Consider the following 19,803-nt stretch of genomic DNA (forward strand, 5'->3'; position numbering starts at 1 on the left):
GCCCTGCAATGCTGTGAGGTTATTTTAGCAGGCAGCCAAGGAGACTCTGGTATTTTGAAGACATCTGTGGCGCCAGTGTTTTTCATACAATTTTTAACACTTTGATAGCATACAGGATGACTGGCGAGCCCACTGCCTCTGTATCCATGCTCATGGGTCCATTCTGCAGTGTTTCCTCATCTGACCAATCCCAGTCAGAAATGCCTTGCTGATGTGCAGCACTGACCAGTGCTGCTTGCAGGCTGAACAGGGGGGCAAATATTTCTGACCTGCCTGGTGTCTGCAATGTAAAGACCAGGAGGAGGTCTGCCCTCTCCTACGAGACTATTTTGAAGGCCACTGATATCTGAGTGACATTCAGGCAAGTAAAATATATTCTGACTTTTGTCACCACCCAGCTTTCAGTCTAACAAGGTGCTGGATTTTGTGGGCTGTTGCCTTCTCTTTGAAGATGTCCTCAAGTGTCAGCCAGGAGTAGCTGAAATCAGCAGCATTAATGCTGGGTGAGCTCCAAGCTCCTGGGACCACAGCCAGGAGCATCCACTCGGTGCTTTCTGCATGGTGTCCCTGAAATGCCTCCATGTGTACCCCCTCCCATCTCCAGGAAGGAGCATTTCCCAGCGGAAAAGTGGCATTTGCACCTTGTTTTCCATCAAGGAAAGTGTATGTCGATTCCTCTTGGCTTTTTTTTTTTTTTCCTGCCATTAGTATCTGGCTGCTAAATATGAGGAAATTGGGGATTTGGTTCCTGAATGGGAGGAAACAGAATCTGATTTCTTTTCCACCTGACTCATCCTCATGATGCCTGCCCACGTCATCACTGTGCCCCAGCCCCATGAGGACAGCCAGCATTTCTCCTCACACCACGAAACATGCGGTGATGTATTTGATTTTAGAACACCCTGAACACTCAGTCCCCTGCCTCAAGTAAAGAATACACCTGAGCTTTATTAAAAGCTGAAGGAGGGATGAAGGAGAGCAAAGGGACTACGTGACTCCAAACTGATCTATGGTCTGTAGCCATCTTTGGTTCATTTCTCCCTCTCCTTCCTCATTATTATCTAAATGGAAGCGCTACCTAAATTGGGTGTAACAGCTTGATAGCACTCAGATCACCGCTAATGATGCTAACTTAGTCAGGTATAATCAAAAATAATTGAAAGTGAGAGGTGTGTGGGTCAGTCCTTCCCAAGCAGCAGAGCACAAAATGGCCATCACACTGCAAGGAGAGGTCCCTCAGCCCTGGGACAGGGTTGAAGCGTGGAGCTGGGGATTGGATAGAGCAGAACAGAGGGAAAAATAAGGCGGATCAAGAGCCGCTTGGTAAGATGGAGTACTGCAAGGCTTTATTCAAGGATGTAGCAGAAGCCACTTCTGCTACCCACGTGGGGATGCAGAGGGCATGGCCACCATGTTGCAGGGAGGCCGTGGGTGCAAGGAGCTCACGGTGCGCTCTCCCATTGCAGGTCTGCGGAGGACTCCCAGCCGGCTGTCGGGGCTGAGCGTGGCCTGCCCACTGCCCAGCCCGCCGGGCGGCACGCTGAGCTGCGAGCTGCAGGACTGCCCTTTCTGCGCCAGCCTCCTGGAGGACCCCGAGTTCGCCTTCAGTGAGTCCGACAGCTGCGACTCCGACAGCAACGGCATCTATGAGTTCACCCAGGACTTGCGGCACGGTGACCACAGGGACCAGCTGCAGCAACAGCGGGGCAGGAGGAAGAGGAAGAAAAAGAAACCCAAGGAAAGGAACAAGGTCACCCGCCTGTGGAAGGCATTCGGCAGCAAGCTGAAGAGGATCGTGGAGAGCAAGTACTTCAACCGAGGGATCATGATCGCGATCCTCATCAACACGCTGAGCATGGGCATCGAGTACCACGAGCAGGTGAGTGCAGATGGCCTCAGCATCCTGGAGGGTTTGCTGTGCTGGGTGCTCGTGTGTGGCAGCTCTGTGGCACGGGATGGCTGTGGCAAAGCCATGGTGGAGAGCGGGTTTTGTGCAAGTTGTAAACGCCAGGTGGGACCGAAGCCTGATCCTGATGGCATGTATGAAGCAGAAGCATTTTCATGTGTGTGGAAAGCCTGGAAGGTGGTTGTCAGCACCACTGAGGTGCTGAGATGAAATGCACATGATAGGGCTGGGCAGCTCACGGGCTGACTGTGAGTTATCTGCTGTGGATTATTCATAGGAGCATGAGTTGTTCTGGTGGAAATGCCCCTTTGGTCTATGCTGGTGGTGTGTGGGTACCAAGCTGCTCCTCCAAGGAGCTCCACCTCAACCCATCCAGAAGGATCTCCTTTGACCTTCAAATAAGAACTTTAGCTGTCAGGCAACGCTAAAAGCAATGAGGGAAAAGAAAAAAGAAAAAAAAAAAAGAGTTCTATCCTGAAGGCTCCAGCATGTTTAATTTGATCTCATAGGGTGCAAAGTAGATCTTTCATTTAAGTGCTTGGAGGGAGGAAAGAGGAAATCATGCTGTTCCCAGTATTAGTGTGAACGTGGCGATGGCAGAAAGCAGTGCTGGCAGCCGAGGACAGCTTGTCCTTGCTGGCTGATGGGAGCCACGGTGGGAGAGGGAGGTGAGTCATTGATGTCTTCAGCTGGTCACTCTGGGGAAGGCTATGCTTTTCTGTCTAAGGCAGAAATGGTTGCTTTCAGCTGTTTTCCGAAGACATGCTCTGGAGTTTCTCATGCTGCCTTTGCGTTGGGTGTTGAAAATATCCTCAGCAAGGCCAGTAGATCCTCATACTCATTTTCTGGTCGGAGGTTCATCCTGTGTTCCCCCAGGTTTCCCCTGCAGGGTAAAGAACAAGACAGTATCTGTAAAGCTGTCCCCCCCTCTCTGCCGCTGTCTGCCCAGGAATGAGGAGGAAGGGCAAACAGTAGCATGGTACACCAAAAGGCAGGATGCTCTGCATTTTTTTCTCCATCACTTTCCTGAATTCAGTTCTTTTCAGGACTGTGGCAAACAGTCCTCCAAAGTGTTACTCCTCTATTCTCTCCCTGCTTAGGTGTTTTGAACGACCATATGCCATACTCTGCTGTCTGAGGCATATTTTCTTTCAGAAAAGCGAGTACTCAGCTGAAACCCATGAACCTCAGCTGTGCAACAATAAATTAGTTCACGCTTACAGCAGAAAGAGTCCAAACTCAACAAAGCAATAGCTGTCACTGTCAGCTTTCTGTCTGCTTAGTTGTTCCACAAGTTTTAAAATTAGGAAGTACACCTTGTCAGTCACCTTTGAATAAACCATTCACTCCTCACAGCAGCTGCATTTCTGCATGGATACCCTTTTGTCAGACGGATACACGTTTGTCAGTCCTTGGGTATTGCTGTGATGGGTGCTTGGGGAAAGCTTTAGGCACGACGCAGAGAAAGCCTGGGGATCACATGGAGTCTGTCCACAGTCACTTGTACAAAGGCAAATTGCAATAATTACGTCTTTGCTGCTAATGAAGGAAAACTCTGGCCGGCAGATTTTTATGGGATCTTACCTTGTAAAACATTTGCTTTAAGCCATCTCAAAACCAATGGCAATAAAGATTCTGAGCCTTTTGGCTAGGGAGCATCAGGCTCGTGCCAGCTTTGTTCGCAGGCACTGCCCAGCTTGGGTCCAATAAAAAGGGGGGAATTTTGAAGTGAAACCTGTAAAAGTTTCTCCACGTGCTTGCCTGAAATGTGTCACTCATGCCCAGCAGGGATAATGAGCTGCAGAGCTGTCAGAACCCAGGCTTGATGCACCTCACCCAAACACTCTCCCATCAACAGAGTGATAATACCTCACCCTGCAGGGAGAGGTATTATCTGAAAGCAAGAGAAAATGGCTCTGAGCTCCTGAACTGCTTGGCACAAAAGTCTGGGGCTTCTGCAAGCAAAGCAGGGTGATTTCAGAGCCCACAGTTCTCCTGGTGTGAGAATTGGTTGTGAGGCTTGAGATGCAGGGCTGGCTTTTTGGGAAGTTAAGGAGAAGATGCCTGAGCAAAGCTGTCATCAGCCTGCAGGGCGGTGTTGGAAAAGGGGGGCAGGAAGTTTTAAAAAAAAAAAAAAAAAAAAAAAAAAAAAAAAAAAAAAAAAAAAAAGGCTTGTTTTGGTACAGCATGCTTTGTGCCAGGATAAAGTTTAGTTATTGCTTTCTGGTTGGTGATTGAGGGATGCTGCCGTGGTGCTCCATACCTCTGCTTAGAGCAGATACTAGAAGGTGTGAAGGTGTGAGCATTCTCCAGGCTGTTAGCCAGACACAGGCATTTCCATCATCTCCTTCTCCATTCTCCACAGGGCAAACCTGGAGGCCATTCCCCCAAGGGTTTAGGAGCTTGTCTACAAGGCAAGCTACCCTATACTGTCCTCCTGGCTCTCCTCTTTCTTTGCCCCCCTGGGCTGTTCAGTGTTACCAGTAAGCCACATTCAGGGGCTTGCTGTGGGGAAGCCTCCTGCCCTCTCAGCAGCACAAGCTCTGAAGCCCTGCAAAATGTCATCTACCATGGAGACATTTGCTCTGGGTAGAGCAGTTTAAGCAAGTTCCCTGGTTCTGATTCTTGCCATTTGTTTTACTGAACAGTCACTATCTGGCTGTATTAAACTGGGCTGCGATCAATGCAACAGCCACAGAGAACCTCCCTCCCCAAACCTCCCCAACTGTAAGAAAATGCACAGTCCCTTTAAAAAAACACATTAACAGCTGTTTCCTTTTCCTTTCTGGCTTCTCAGACTTCATAGTCATCAGTGACTTGGCAAATAGATGGGTGCATTGCATGCCTTTTTAGCTGAGTGATGTTCCAAGTCAAGGCATAGGTCCTGTGCATGTGGCCTGGGTGGAGGGCACTGAACAACACATAGCATGGAAGAGAGAGCAGTACCAATCCTCAGTGCATTGTCTTACCTCTCATCCTGGGACATGACAGCGCTTTGCAGAGAAGTCGCATGGAGCCCTCTTGAGGCAAGCAAGCAGTATCGTTGTCCTTCCCTTCTTGACGGAGGGAATCAAGGTTGCAAGGTGCCAGGCTGGAGGAAAAACCTGATGGTTCTCATCACTTTCCTGCTGGCTCTCATAGTAGCTGCAGGGCAAGGTGCAGCGCCTGTGTCACAGCAGAGCTTTGGCTGTTCTCTGTCTGCACTGTAGCAGCCCCTGAGAGAGACCTGTCTATATCCAAATTCCTTCAAGGCTTGAATGTGCATTTTTATGGGAGTCTGAAGCTCCCAGCAGTCTGCTCACACAATTACTCTGCCTGCTCTTGGCTAACACAGCTGGCACCACCCCATTTAATGCCTGCAGCCCTTTTATAATACTCTCTTAGGTGAGGATCCTGTCCTGTGGCTCAAGGCACAAGTGAGATAGCAACAGAGAATTCACGGGGAGGAAGAGAAGCTGGAGCAGCTTTGCCCAGAGCTGTCCTTTAGCAGGCAGCTCTTCCCGAAGCCAGACTTGAGGATTATATGGCAGTGCAGCCCGTGTATGGCAGGAGGTCTGGGTAGCAGGAGGCAGCTGATGAAGGCAAGCGAGTTTCTGTGGGACATCAGTCATTAGCAGCAATCGGATCCTCCCGCACAGTGCATCCGCCTGGTTAACAGCCAGCAGCATCTCCAACTGCCAGGTTGTACAAGGCTGGTAATTAGGAAGTTACAGGATGCTGTTAGTTAGCATCAGCACAACTTGTATTTCAAAGGTTAATTGCCTGCTTTGGAGTTGTTGTTTTTTTTTTTTTTCTTTTTTTTTTCTTATGCTTTATATATTTCTCCATCTCAAGCACAAACAGGTACTCCCACAGATGAGAAAAGCCAAGTACAAAGAGGAAGGCAATCCTCACATTAATCTTCCAGGCAATTTCAATAAATTGGATGATTTTATTGTGCATTCATTGCAGCTGACAGTTCTCCAGGGTATCTGAGAACGTGCCATGGTACTGCAGTAACCAGGCAGGAACAGTGCATTCCAAAAACATGCCCTCTGCCATGCCACTGGGGCAGTGTGAAGCCTGGCACAGAGCAGACCTGTTTAGGAGCCAGGTGTCTGAGTGCCTCTCTGACACTGAAAGCTGGTAGCTTGCTGTCTCAGAGTCAGCTCCTGCACATGCTTCAGTGCCTGGTCTGAAGAAATAATTGTTTCATTTGGCTTCTGCTGCAGGGTCAGTTCAGCCCTGGCAAAGGGTGGTGGACTCAAATCCTTCTCATCTGTTGTCAAGGCCATGATAAAGTGAGACGAGTTCAGCCCTGCTAGGAGAACCTGATTCCCCCTCCCCCATTATCTGGCAGAAGGACAGAATCCTGTTCGTTTGTCCAAGAGCAATGCTGGTGATATCTCTCCTTAAAGGCGAGCTCCAAATTCATCCCCGAGGGCCCCTGACTATTCTAAATTGTTAGAAGAGACCCCTACTTGGCTTCCCAGTGGAATTTGCAGAAGTAGCTGCTGATACTTGTAATGATTCCACATAAAAGGCTCAATTTACATCAAATGGCAGTAGAAATGCTATTTTATATTCACTTCTCAGAAGAGAAGTACAAATTAGTATTTGTTCCAAGCTATTGCTGTTCAAAGAGCTCCTAATTGGTTTTCTGATCTCTCACCCATGGCGTGTCTCATTCAGAGCAGCTGTCTTCGCAGTAGGTTGGAGATGACCTTAGTGAGCACCCAGTGGTCCATGGTTTATCAGTGTAAGAGAAGTATTGGGTTTGAGTAGCACATTTTATTCTTCTGGAGTAAAAGTAATTCTGTGTGATTTAAGGTAGCAACCAGCTTCTCTGGTGAGCATTTGTCAATTTTGGCTTGAAAAATTGTTTTGGCCTGGAAAGCTCAGCACTTATTCAAAAGGCAGAATGAAACCTTTCAGCAGCATTTGAAGCAAATTGCTTAAATTCCTTTTGAGTTGTGAGTCAATAAAATATTATCCCGATCTAAGATGATGACTTTCAGATAGTAAAACTTGTTCACTCTTCGAACTTTGTGTGATGCAATTTTAAGTACTCAGTCTGGAATTGAGGTAAGCAGATACCCACCAGCCCAACTCAGGATGTGTGAATTCAGCCCAGGGAAGCATCCCTGCTTCCCTCTGAGGCTTTCCACATGCACTGATTTGGTAGGGAGGCTTTGAGAGCATGTATTGGGTCTTCTGAGCAGAGCAATGGAAGTTCAACTCATTCAGCAAGCACCTGCTGATGGCTGAATTCCCACCATTGAGAGGAACGTGAAGGGCTTTATCTGGAGACTTTGGGGAAGTGCTTCCCATTTTCTTGTGCACCAAGATCACACCACTTCTTGAGTGCTCTCCAGACCTCATTTGACGGATACTGCTGGGACATTTCCAAAAGTGCCACCAAGTTTCTTATCCTTCCTGCAGAGTTCAGGCTGCAAGGCTTCTGATCAGAGCCAGCAGTAACTCATGGCTGAGCGCTTACACCCAGCAAACATTTCATTCCCATATCACAGGGAATTGAGGGTCATAGGCAAGAAGTGAGGTACTTGTGTCCTAACATGGCACATAGGTAGCAAATGTAGCAGTCCAGAGGCAGGTGTCCAGCTGCAGACTGGATCCCTGTCTGCTGAACCTTAGTGGCCTTCATGGCAAAGGGTGTAAATCACGTCCTTCCTTGGGAAGCCTGCCTGTGAATGGTGTTCATGGAGGCTTTTCTCTTACTTAATTTAACTGATTCCTCCGCTGTTCTGTTTTGCTCTGCTGGATTGTATGTTCTTGGTATTTTATTTTATTTTTTTACTATATAAGGGCAAGCATACTAGAGATCCTTTCATTCCTCTGCCTCCTACCAGACAGGAACAGCACCTCTCCAATGCAGAAACTGAGCATAATAACTCATTTCAGTGCTGACATACTGAGCAGTCACGGGAGAGTCAGGAGAACAACAGAGCTAGTCATGGCAAGGGGAGCTTGCAGTCTGATCTGCTTCCTATAGATGTGCTCATTGGCCTAGGGGGTAATACAGAGCTATTCCCCATAGAGCTGCAGGCACATTTTTCCCCACCACCAATGGCTTAGTTCCTTCCCCTCGCTTACGCCACTAGTTGCTCTGTGTGGCGAGGGATTGACCGCACAAACGGCATCCGCTCCCTGCTGAGATGGCTCCTTAAGCAGGTGACAGTAACGTGCTTCCCAGCATAAACAGTGCATGGAGGCTGGCGTTCTGCTCGGTGCCAGCAGTGGGCCTGCAGCACGTGGCCGGACCCTCCAGCTGCTTTACTTCCATCTGGGTCACACAATAAGTCAGCTGAGCCAGCCCCAGTGCCTTCTGTGGCTGAGCCCGTTCAACTCCCATGCTTCACAAGCACGCATGATGGCAACGGGTGGTTATATATAGAATGTAGACGGATTGTTTGCATTTCAACTGGCAGGTAAAATAAACCAAGTGTAATATAGCCTCAAGAATGAAAGCAGAGTGCATTTGCCAGCTGCATTTCATCACAAAAATGTGCGTAAATCACAGCCCTGGGCAGCCAGTTTCAAATGCTGTACTGACAATGGCTCTAATGTGCTCCAAGGCTGGGAGGTTTGATACAGCTGGGCAGCGGGGTGTCTGCTTGCTGCAAAGGGAAACTGCGATAAGAGAGAGCCTGTAATGAAGAAGGTGGTTTTCACAAGCAATGAATGCGACGTTGCATTGAGCCTGTGCCTTCCTGCTGGCCATCAGTGAGTTTTACCAGAGCAGGAGAGGAACATGCCCTGGAGTGGCAGGAAGCAGGGAATGCCTTACCTTCTCCTGGGAGTTCTGCTGTTCTGCAGAAACACCACCTCTCACATTAGCTGAGGCTGTCTTGTTGTTCCCTGATGCTTCCCCAGTCTGTCTGCATCTTTCTTTGCTTTTCTTGGACTTTTTTGCTCCTCAGAAACAAGGATTGTGTTTTGTTCTGTGTATATCACCCCACCATATGAGACTCCCAGCTTGCTGGATGTTATTACAACTAATAACAGTGGGAATGGGAACAGTGCTGTGCCTCTCTCAGCATTAGTATTTATGCCTGAAGGTTGCAGGTAGATGCTGCAGAAGCAAGTTTACATTCCAGATTCAAACCAGAAGCAATAGAAGCGTAGCACGAGGAGATATGGACCATAACACAGGGAGACATGCTGAGAAGAGAGAGGGTGGGGTGGTGCAAGATAATGCTGGGCCAAGGGCTAACAGTGCATATAGAGTGGTTGTTCCCAGCTGTCAGCTGGCAAAAGAAATATTCATATTTAATATCTTTGTGCCTTTCCAACCACTCCCTGTGGAATTCTTTCTATGAAGATTTAGAAAAATATAGGAAGACTTGGAAATACGTTTAACTGATAAAATATTAGGGAGTTGTAGGGAGGACAGTCACGGCACACCTAAGAGCGAAGTGGGATTACTGTTTGGCAGTCCATATGGGGTGATGACAATGTAGGCTGTGAGCTCTGGGAAAAGATTCAGTAGCATTGCTGTGTGCTGCCCATGTTCCCAGCGCTGAGGATTCGCAGGCAAAGGATTCAGGATGCCCAGGTAGCAGTCTAGCTAGCTCCTTTCACCAGAGCAGAAGAATCACTGCAAGGAAATAAGCAGGTGTGTTTACTGCTGCTGTCAACCTGAGTCATGGGTTTTCCTCAGGTTTTAACCAGGGTTCACCAGCTAGGACAGTGAGATTATCCAGAATTATGAATGAAGCTTTAAACATCTCCTTGAAACCTCCTTCTGAATCTTTTGTCACAAGATCAGGATGTTTTTATTATAACTGAATTGGAGAGGTGGCGGGGGGGGGTGGAGAGCTGCATCTGAAAGTAGTGAGACTTACTCAAAAACGAGGGAGATTTGGCATGCCTGTGTGCATTCTTTTCAAGCTCTATTTTTGTTTGCTCTGTCTGGTTTACAGCCTTTAAGACAGCCTGAGTCCCAATTTGGGAAAAAACACTGTGTGCATAGGCCTTGTAGCAGGAAAGCTTGCTAGAACCATAATCTGCCACAGAATAGCACAGGGGCAGGAAGACCCCACGGCCTCTCCCCCGGTGAAGGCATTTCATTTCCCTGTTGTCAGATGTCCGATGCCTTTACAAATGAATACCTCCACTCTCCCTGTTCTGTCCCATGCACAGATGAATCCAAAACTTTTTACCATAGTCCCCCAGGAGAAAACAGCAGCAGGAGAAGTCTTTTATTTAGTTTATGTACTCCAAAGGGAATTGAGCTTGCTGCAGACAGACGGATCCTGTAGTTCTTTGGCTCTCGGCATGACTATACATGGACTTGTCTGTGCTTTAAAATTAGTTTGGTTTGAGGTGGTTTGTGAAGCATGAGTGTGCTGATTGCTTCTAGCAGCTCTACCTGTGGAGCCTTAGGACAGTGCTTACATTTCTCACTTAGCTCTCTGGGTAAAACGTAACTCACAGCAGTGCTGTTCATTCCCTGTGGTAGATGGTATGGCTCTCCACGTTGGGAGGGCTTTTTCATGGGGTGATAAATGCTATTCTGGAGTTGGAGTGTGTATACCTGGAGTCTCCCATCCAGGCAGAAACTTCATAGCTCCAATCTGTCCCAAATCCCATCAGTGAGAAACAAATTTAACCACAGGGAGCTGCTCAACATGGCAGAGAATGAGACTTCCTTCTGTTTGCCAAGGGCTCAGAGCTATCAACTGTGTTAGCTAGCATTGTTTGTCTCTGGTCACTGCTTCTTGGGAGTGCAAACAGTGTCATTTGTGTAAATGATTTTCAGCCCGAGAGTCTGAAAGCAGCGTGGGTTGCTGAGCAATTATCTTCTTGCGAATGACCTGTGTTATGGGGACCATATTTCTCATTTGTGCTAAGGTCTCTTGAACCTGCCAAAATAAGAGATCAGCATCTTGGATGTCTTTAAACAGAGCTACTGGTGTGGTGTGCTGAAGTCCTGGCAGGTACCAGCTGATACGTGTGCCAAGGTAGAAGGGGCAGACCATGGAAGTAGAGAAGGATTAAATCCCAGAAATCCTAGTTTGTGCTGAGGACTGGGAGCTTCAAACACCTCTAAGGTCCCTAGAGGTGAAAGTAGGGCTGCTCACCACCGCAACACTTTGCAGAGATACCGAAGATACACTCCTGCCTCTCATTCCCTCTCCTTTCCCTAGCTCTGTCCCCTATGCCACTTGCAGTCTCCCAAGGGTCAGGCTGGAATTCTCTTTTTTGTATCCCTTCCTTCCTGCTGCCAGAGTTCCAGCATATGCAGGTACCCACCAAAGTAGCTGGAATCCCTCCCTTGCTATAGAGTACGTGACTGAGGACATACATGCCTCTCTCTTTCTCATGCACGTGTTCTCCCTGTTTCTGAGACTGTTTAACCTGTAAGTGAGTGATGGACAATCAGGCTGAGGCCAACAGACAGATCCTGACCCTGCAGCTAATGGTGGAGCAGATGTTTCCCACCCAAGCTTGAAGAATTCCTTTTGTGTTTCAGAAATGATTTAATGCTATAGATTTCCTCTCACTCCTTTTCCCCCCTTTGCTCGTCAGGGTGTAATAGCAGAGGTGTTCATACATATTTGATCTTCTAACTATAGCATGAAATCTGCATGCCATATTTATTGTTGCAGCTGTCACTTCTCTGAAAACATTCAGTAAAATGAAGGTTAACAAGCTTGGGCTCTTGGGAAAGCATGTAAAACATCACTGCAGAGGACCTCATGTCATTACAGCGGAGTAAAGAACAGATACTTTCTGAGTTTCTGCAGTTATTTGTCATCATCTGAAACAAATACTTTTCTAATCGTATGTTCTTATTTGAAATTCTCAAATCCCCAAATCAATATATTTTTTTCCCCTTGTACAATATACAAGGCAAGTACAAGATACAGAGCCTGAAGTGATGGTTTAATAGTTTAAGAATCAGGTTGGCACTGGCCAGACTCAGTGCAGCCAGCTGTATGTTCAGATCCCAGGGGTGAGCACTCACTGGGAGGTGGGCAGTACTCCATGCTATTTATTATGTGCTCATTGAAAACCAGGTGTCCAGTTTGCCATAGCTGGAGGAAGGGGTCCTCTGCCTCTCTTGGGAGGAGCAAGGGCTCAGCACACTGCTCTGTGTCCCCACCATAGCTGTGTGCTTCCTTACTCCTGTGCGTGCCTGGGTTGAAGTTTAAATTTTGGTTGATTCCAATGGAGGTTTGCTTAAATAAGACCAAATGGCTTTTGGCATTTGCTTATCAGCTCTTTGGGTGTATTAAGTATAGGTGGTATAGAAGGTCTTGTCAGAGCCATTGGGCTTATGGCTGTCTCTGTAAAGTCTCTGTGCACAGGTTTAGGTTCAGCATGGCTCAAGGCAGTTCTCAACGTGCGAAGTGACGCTTCAGCCATGCTGTGGGCATCTCTGTGTCCCACTGTACTTGGGAAAAGCAGAACAGAGCCAAGCTGGACCCTGGTACAAGTGCTGTGGCAGCTGGGCATTGGTGCAGGCCCAACTCTGATCCAGTGGGACTGTGCAGATGGGATGGAGTGGGATGAGCTGGGAAAGCTCCTTCTAATGATGCAAATGGAGAAGCTGTCGAGACTGATTGGGCTGGAGTGTGGGAGAGTTCAGACATATTTCTAGTAATCACATCCTTCCTGTTGTGTGTTGTTTTTGTTTTTGAGACTCTAAAATAGATTGTGTAGGAAGTTGCAAGATTTGGACTCCTCTGCCCAGTTTTGCAGATGAAGATAGAGAGGAGATAGAGCTGCTCTGAGAGGCAGCCAAATGCAGCTTCGGTGCACTTCTGAGAAACCTCTTAATGAACAAGAATTGCTTCTGCCTTGCAAACGCTCATCCCTCCCTCTCCCTATCACGTCCACACCGTAAGGAAATTGGGCAGGCCGTCTTCCCCTGTGTGAATGTCCCATCACCAGCAGTTAATTAAACTCTGTGCGTTGCCGAGTGCAGCGTGTCAGTTTGGTTAACGAAGCAGTGACTTACCCCATTAACTGCAGCTCTGTGTAAGCAGTTGCATTCTGGGGCTCTCATTCCCTGCTCTCACTCCTCTCACCCCACGTTCGCTACACACCAGTAGTTTTTGCTGTGCCAAATGCAGCACCCAGAAGGTGTCGTTCTGTTTTTTTAGCATCTCCATAGAAACCACTTTGGAGTTGCAATGTTCAGGGCTTAAACAAATTTGAAAAGATTTACTCTAGTGATTCGGGTTGATCTGGTTTTAGACTGCCGGTCACCAGGAAGAAGCGTGTGTTTCAATGATAAAGTTGGGAAGGAAAACAGTGGAAGTACTCAAAGGTAGAGATGCATCAATTTTCTGTCGTTTCAGCCCAGGCTGAAGCTTTTGTGATAGCAGAAAGTTTACGTGAGGGTTGTTTGGAGAGAGACGTGCCTATTTTTTTTTTTTTTCTTTCTTTCTTACACCAAAGTATAGATGAATTTCTTGCCTAGAAGGATGCCCGTCTGGGTGTGAAGCTGCCTCTTTATGTGCGGGCTTCCTCCTTCGCCCTATTAACACCACCACCTCTCAGTTTGACCCCTCTTAAAAGGTTTAAATGCATATAGATTGGTGTACTTCTGATGTATGAAGTCCTGAGCCTCCTCTACTTTCTTCCTTTTACAGCTTTTAGATGGAGGGCCAGCACTGCTCAGAGCAGCCAGGATTGGGCATAGGGCTGGTGTCCACCTGGCTGGCAGCAAAGGCTGCTCTGTGCTGTGCCATGGAGGGGCTGGTGCAGAGGGCATGTTTCTGTGATCATTTGGACCTCAGTCCCTGGCACAGCAAGCCACAGCAACTTCTAGACAGGGATGAGCTCAGAAATGAAAGAAAAATCATCAGACAGCAAAGGAGGAAGCCCCTCGCTGTGCTCGGGTGTCCAAGGGTCACGGTGGTTTCGCAGCGACCGTCCAGGCCCACAGTCACCGAGGCTCATTGCCATGGAAACACCCATCGCCTTCTCAAGCGAGAGCATTTGAGCGAGTCCCAATGTTTAGCAAATAATTGCTTGAGAACCACTGTGTATCCCATCCCTTGATACTTTAGAGGCTAAGAAATAAAGTAGTGTGACAGCTTTCGCCGCAGTCTATCTGGTTTGGAAACCCATGAGGAGGATTCCCACTGGAGGCAAATCTTTGCAAGCTCAGTTGCTTTCTCCATTGCTCACTGTGTGTGGCTGACTTAGCCTTGCTGGTTTATTAAAGCCACTGCACTGGAGATTGCATCTCGGTTCTCTTTCACTCCCCCTCTTTGAGTAAAATTGTGCGTTGCCCGTTTCATTTGAAAACTGATGTTGCTGTGTGGAAGATAGGGATCGGTTTGGCTTTTTCCTGGGGTTGCCTTACAGCAGGGGATGCCTGGCCCTGCTTCCAGGGCAGGGAGTGGATCAAAGCCCAGACAGCAGGGCCAGCTGGAAGAAGGGCCCATCCGCCTGGGCCTTGCTGCTAGAAGAGCATCATTCCTGCAGCCAGAGCCATGGCAGGGGTGTGAAATGCTGCCAGAAGGAAAACTTGAGTGTGACATGCATGAAGGCTGCAAATTAAATACGCTTTTTTTGCTTTGCACCTTCTGGCAGATTTCCCCCCTGGTGAGTGCATGGTGGTGGGCTGCGGGATGGCAGAGCCACATGCTTTGGTCAGGTCCTGAGCACAGCAGGCTTTGGGTGGTGGTGCAAGGCAGCACAAAGGACTGCAGAGCCTGCATCTTCCATAGGGAAACTGCCACAAGCTGGTGAATCAGAAGGTGTGTGCTGCCTCTTATACCTTTGCTTTCATCTGCTGCACAGGTCCACTTGAAATGACAGCAGCACTTAATTGCATCGCTTTGGCATTCATGACATCGGTGCTGATGATTTGAGAGGTGTTGTTATTGTTGCCATTAGCGGTGTAATTAGTGTTAGAAGACAGTCCCCTTTGCCCAACGCACCAAGGCTGAACAAACAGCTTCCAAAACCCAGTGCATCCACTGCAACAGTCCCTGCTCTCAGGTGTTCAGCAGCCCTACATCTCTGGCAGCTTGGCACAGCAGCCTCATAATACTTACAATAACTTGAATTAGTGCTTCTGTTATTAGGGCTGAAATAATTGTTATTTCTCTGTCTTAGTAGGGATTTTATTTCATTACATCCAATAAGCAAATACAGTCTGGTTTTATACCCTCCCATTTTTGCCTTTTCTTTTTGATCATTGTGGATGGTTTTAATTGCCACTTTAGCGTGATGCTCATGGCTAAGAAGAATGTATCAATAATTCACTTGCAAGAACAGTGTGGCAGATCTGAAGTTCCCATCTGCCTGCTTTGGCTGCAGGCTAGAGCACCCTGGGTTGCTTGCAGTGTTGTGTTCTCAGGGACAAATATGAGCTTGTAACAATTGCTTGGTTTGCTTTAGGCTTACTAGAGGGGAGGAAAGGTGGATTTTCCCTGAATTTGTTCTGCTGGCTCCCAGTGTATGTCTTTGATGCAGAGAAGAGAGGAGCTGCTGCCTGTATTACAGATGTGAATTTGCAGATAATCATTTCAGTGCTGATGAAGCTTTTGAATCTCGAGCAGCTCATGAGTGTTTCTGGAAGCTGCAGAAAGACTACATCAAATCTAAGTCTGTACCAAACACAGTCCTCTCTGGAGAACAAAAGAGCTGGAGGTTCCCACAACTCTGTTGTCCCCAGAAGATATCCCTGAGAACTGAACTTCATCAGTTTACAAATACAGAAGTAAAATGTAGCTACCCACAGTATTAGTGGCCTGGATCTATTAACCCAAGCAATCTTTTTCAGCCAGTGTCAAAAAAACACAGCAAATAGAGCTCAACTCACCCAGTTCCTCCTCTTGTTCTAAGGCAAGTTCCATTCTTTATATATGAAGATCATAAGGAATTTCGTATCTTTTAGGACAACTGCATAAGGTGGGTGTCCTTGGTTAAAGAAAGTCTCTGCGCTCTGCCTGTGCTATGGTGTCTGATACTTGTTGAGGATCACGAGAGAAACTAGACAGTTGGGGAATTAGGAAAAGAATTTGGGAGTCCTGACATTTGGCATCCAGATGTAGACACTAGACCTTCCCCTGATGAGCCAAAGCTCAAGGCTCAAGTGGACAATCCATGTGAGAATTGTACCACTAAATCTTCTCCTGATGTCCACCCAACATTTTTGTTTTCTTCTATGTGAAGGTCTCTGAACCGCTGTAGGAAAGCTCTCCTAATCATCTTTTCTTTCACCCAGTGCTCAGAGTTCAATTACTGCAGATTGCTCAAGCTTCTAGAGAACTCTCCTCTCCTTGAACTTATTTCCCCATCAGCCCACTTCAGTTTCTTCTCCTTGGGCTTAAAAGTTAACTTAGTCAAGGTCTTTGTCAGCTGTAGACTAAACATACTCCCCATCCTGTTCTTCCCATCAGCAGTCCTCTGGTGTGCTTTCTTGATGCTCCTCATCTCCTAATACCAGTACACAGCCCACAAATGATGAATGCACATTATTCAAAGGGGCTCTCCATAAAGGTCTGTTAGCAGGGGATGAATAATATCTTGACAAAATAGATTTAAGTGGCCCCTTCTGAATCATCTTGGCAGTAATAGAGAGAGTGTGTCCATTTTTTGATTAAATATTTCCAGTGCCATTAGCTTGGGTGAAGTAAACAACTTCTATTGAGTTTGTCTGCTAATGACAACCCAAAGGCTTTTGATCTGTGTGTTATCAGCGAGCGAGCCTGTTGCTTAGTTGTGGGGAAAGATCATATAATCATTGCTAAAGGTGCCTCTTGCAGGACAGTCAAATTGTTTGGAAACAGTTCTATATTCTCTCAGCCTTCGTGCATCTGCCACCTTTAATGCCCAAGGACAGAAGCTCTGATGTACAATGCTGTAACCACAGAGACTCTGTGCACAGTCAAAAATAGGCAATTCTAGTTTGGCTGCAAGATTTTTGCAAATGAAATCAGCCTTGATTTCTTGTGCAGACTCCTTTGTGTCCATTTATATCTCAAAGCAGTTGTAGCATATTCTTTGTGTCTATTCTTTGATAGCACATTTCACAATACTGTGTGCTTTGTCTTAAATTCTCTACCTCCTGAAATCCTCTGACTCAGTTTATAGCTAAAAGGAAACTGTAGGCTCTAGCTCTTCTTTCTAGTTAATGGTTTGAAATACAAGGCATTTTCAGCCCAAGTATAAATTAAAAAAAAAAAATCACGTTCCATGGTGCATTATCTTTTTAATAATGCATGAGTTGTGAAGCTGATTTGGAGCATTAGGCTGATGATTTTTGTCCGCTTCTTGTTGACTTCAGTACAGAGAGTGGTCAAGACCAAAAAAGCTTTGCAACAGACAAGAACTGTGTGAATACATTTCATTGTGTGAATATATAATTTTTTTATGGTGAGAGATTAGCCAAGTATATTGGATGAGAGTCAACACAGGCCTCGCAAAGCGATGTCGTGCCTCGCAGATCCGCTGGTTCTTTGAAGGGCTCCACCAGCATATGGATGAGAATGATTCAGGCTGTATAATTTCCTTGGAATTTCGCCAGCCACTCTTAAAGGAACAAAGCCGAAGTGGGATGGATGGCATCCTGCTCGCAGAGAGAAGCCTGATGATATTTAACAGCTGCTTGAGAGGAGAGGATGGACAGAAGTAACGGGTCCTCTGCTGAAATGCCAGTCACTAGGGGTGTTTTCTGATGTGCTGGGGTGGGTGCAGCCCAGTTGCCTCACTTGCACCCGACGCTGTAGAAGCAACTGGGCATTTGTCATCCTCAACTCAGGCAGATTTGCTTTTATTCTTCTATTTCGATAAAACTGATCATTCTATCAGTGACAGGCAGCCAGTTTACAGTCTGCGCTCCGGCCTCTGTCCCCAGATGGGCTGTAACAGTGCCTGGTGAATGGCTGCAGGCTTTCATCCCTGGCTGTTATCTGGAGTGCTGGCTCTTTCCTCCTGAGACTTCTCCTCTAATGACTAAACCTGAGCACTTTGGGCCTTGTTTGCGGGGTTATTCATTTATTTTTTTTTATTTAATTTCAAGTCTTATTTTTTCAGCCATCTGTCAGGGCATGTGATCCTCCATCAAGATATAATCTGGCTGATTGACCTACTTTTCAAGAATAGTAGCTGTAGTTTTGTATGCTACTGCTGGTAGCGATTCAGATTGCCCAAGTCCTTTCCTCCTGAGGGTGGAGAAGGCAGCAATTGATCTAATCCAGCTTGGCATTTATGCCACTTGAAATGAAATTGCATTTTGCTGAATGAAACTGAGAAATGGAAAAGTAATACAGCAAATATGTTGTGCCATGTGGGACCTTCTGCCTGGGAAGTTTCCTAAGGAAGCTACAAAGAAGAGCTGATTATCCCTCAGAGCAAACTCCCTGACCAATAGCTTTTGTTACAAGAGATAGAAGTACGGTAGCCATGATTTCTTCAGTAGAAAACACTCCCAGGAGTCAATACCAAATGAATGTGAAGGCTTCGTACAGTAGCCCCAGGTTGTATATAACTTGGCTGTGTATATGGTCATTGCTGGATGACATTTACTCTAATGGCTTTTTTTTTTTTTTTTTTTTTGCCTTTTTCTTTCTTTTTAGTTTTTTGTATGCTGGAGTTCATTAGGCTTGTGCAGCTTCCTCCAGTCCTCCACTGATGCCTTGTTTGCAGCTCCAAAAGGGAGCGGTACATTTTGCATTTGTTTGACAATATGCAGTTAGGTAAGAAATTATTAGCAGTGACTTTCATCCACAGAGCAGAGACGTAAAAGCAGTTCCACAGAGCATTAGAAGATCAAGTAGGTCAATTGAAAGGAAGAAAAATTACCATCAGCTACCTTCAATTAAACTATTATCGCTCCACATGAAGGATCCCATTTAGAGGAGAGCATAAAACCTGAGAGTAGAGGTGAGTAAGAGAAAAAAATTGCCATTTATAATTGCAGAGCCAGAAAGGGAACATTCATCAGTACACATGAGGAAGAGATATCTCTCCTTCTCTTTGCCTGCTTATAAGTAGGGCACCCTTGGAAATCTCTCAGCGAAACATTTTTTGTCATCAGAAAGCAGAAGCTTGTCAAAGCCACACTTCTAGTAGAGATGGTAACCCCATCTGTTAACCCCAACCCTGGTTGGCTGTCCAACACAGGGCAGAAGGCACCTCAGACCAGCAGACATCCTGGTGGCCAGGGCAGGCTTCTAGGAGCTGGGGCATCCTGGTTCAATTTGCTGGTCTCTTTCCAAGGGCAGTGAGCTTAAGTAACTTTTATCTGCACCAACCAACCAAGCAATTTTTGCTAGTAACTGAAGCCATATCATATGAAGGCAAGGCAATTTGTGTTGTCTGTGCTTTAGTCTAGATCAGCTAAACTAGTTTGAAGTTGATTGCAATACAGTGAGAGTCCTAAGAGTCAATAACCTACATCAAGACAGTTTACAAAAGAAATACTTTACAATGCAGTAACTCGAAAGGCTACTTGCATTATTCTTCCTATGTTTTAAGGTCAAATTATGGGCAAGGAATGAAGAGGAGAAAAGAAGCCAAGTCTTAAATAGCTTTTCCTTTCCCTTTTGTCATTTCTTTTCCTCTTCTCACTTCTTTTCCCTTCTCTTTTCTCTTTTTTATTTTTCTCTTCTTTTATCTTTATTTTTCTTCTTTTCTTTTCACCATAGAAATATCACTATATCCCCTTTGGTCTTTGACAAGTGAGAAAAAAAATGGAGAGAAAAGGTTAAAACGTGGCCTTCACATTTGCTGGCAGCCTTCTGAGATGTCACTTGCATTCCTTGACGGCTCTCTGCTTCAGCTGTGAGCTTCTGGCTCTTCAAACTCCCTCCAAGAGAGCCTTTTCCCAGATTGTTTTATAGATGCTAGAATGAAATAGCTGTAAAGAACGAAACAGTTGCAAAGAAAAACAAGCGCACAGCTCACAGAGTTTAGGGCAGCTCTGT

The 19,803-nt window shown here is 46.4% G+C and overlaps 1 protein-coding gene across 12 annotated transcripts in view; it reads left to right on the forward strand.

Annotated features, from left to right (window-relative positions):
• The window catches only part of CACNA1H (calcium voltage-gated channel subunit alpha1 H), a 200,957-nt gene that overhangs the window by 124,356 nt on the left and 56,798 nt on the right, over nucleotides 1-19,803 (forward strand). For all 12 annotated transcript variants that reach the window (XM_048961289.1, XM_048961277.1, XM_048961278.1 and 9 more), the window contains one exon: nucleotides 1,467-1,879. In XM_048961289.1, the coding sequence (XP_048817246.1) occupies nucleotides 1,467-1,879 (413 nt within the window). The remainder of the gene's footprint in view (nucleotides 1-1,466; nucleotides 1,880-19,803) is intronic.

This window comes from Lagopus muta, chromosome 15 (assembly GCF_023343835.1).
Source record: "Lagopus muta isolate bLagMut1 chromosome 15, bLagMut1 primary, whole genome shotgun sequence".
NCBI lineage: Eukaryota > Metazoa > Chordata > Aves > Galliformes > Phasianidae > Lagopus > Lagopus muta.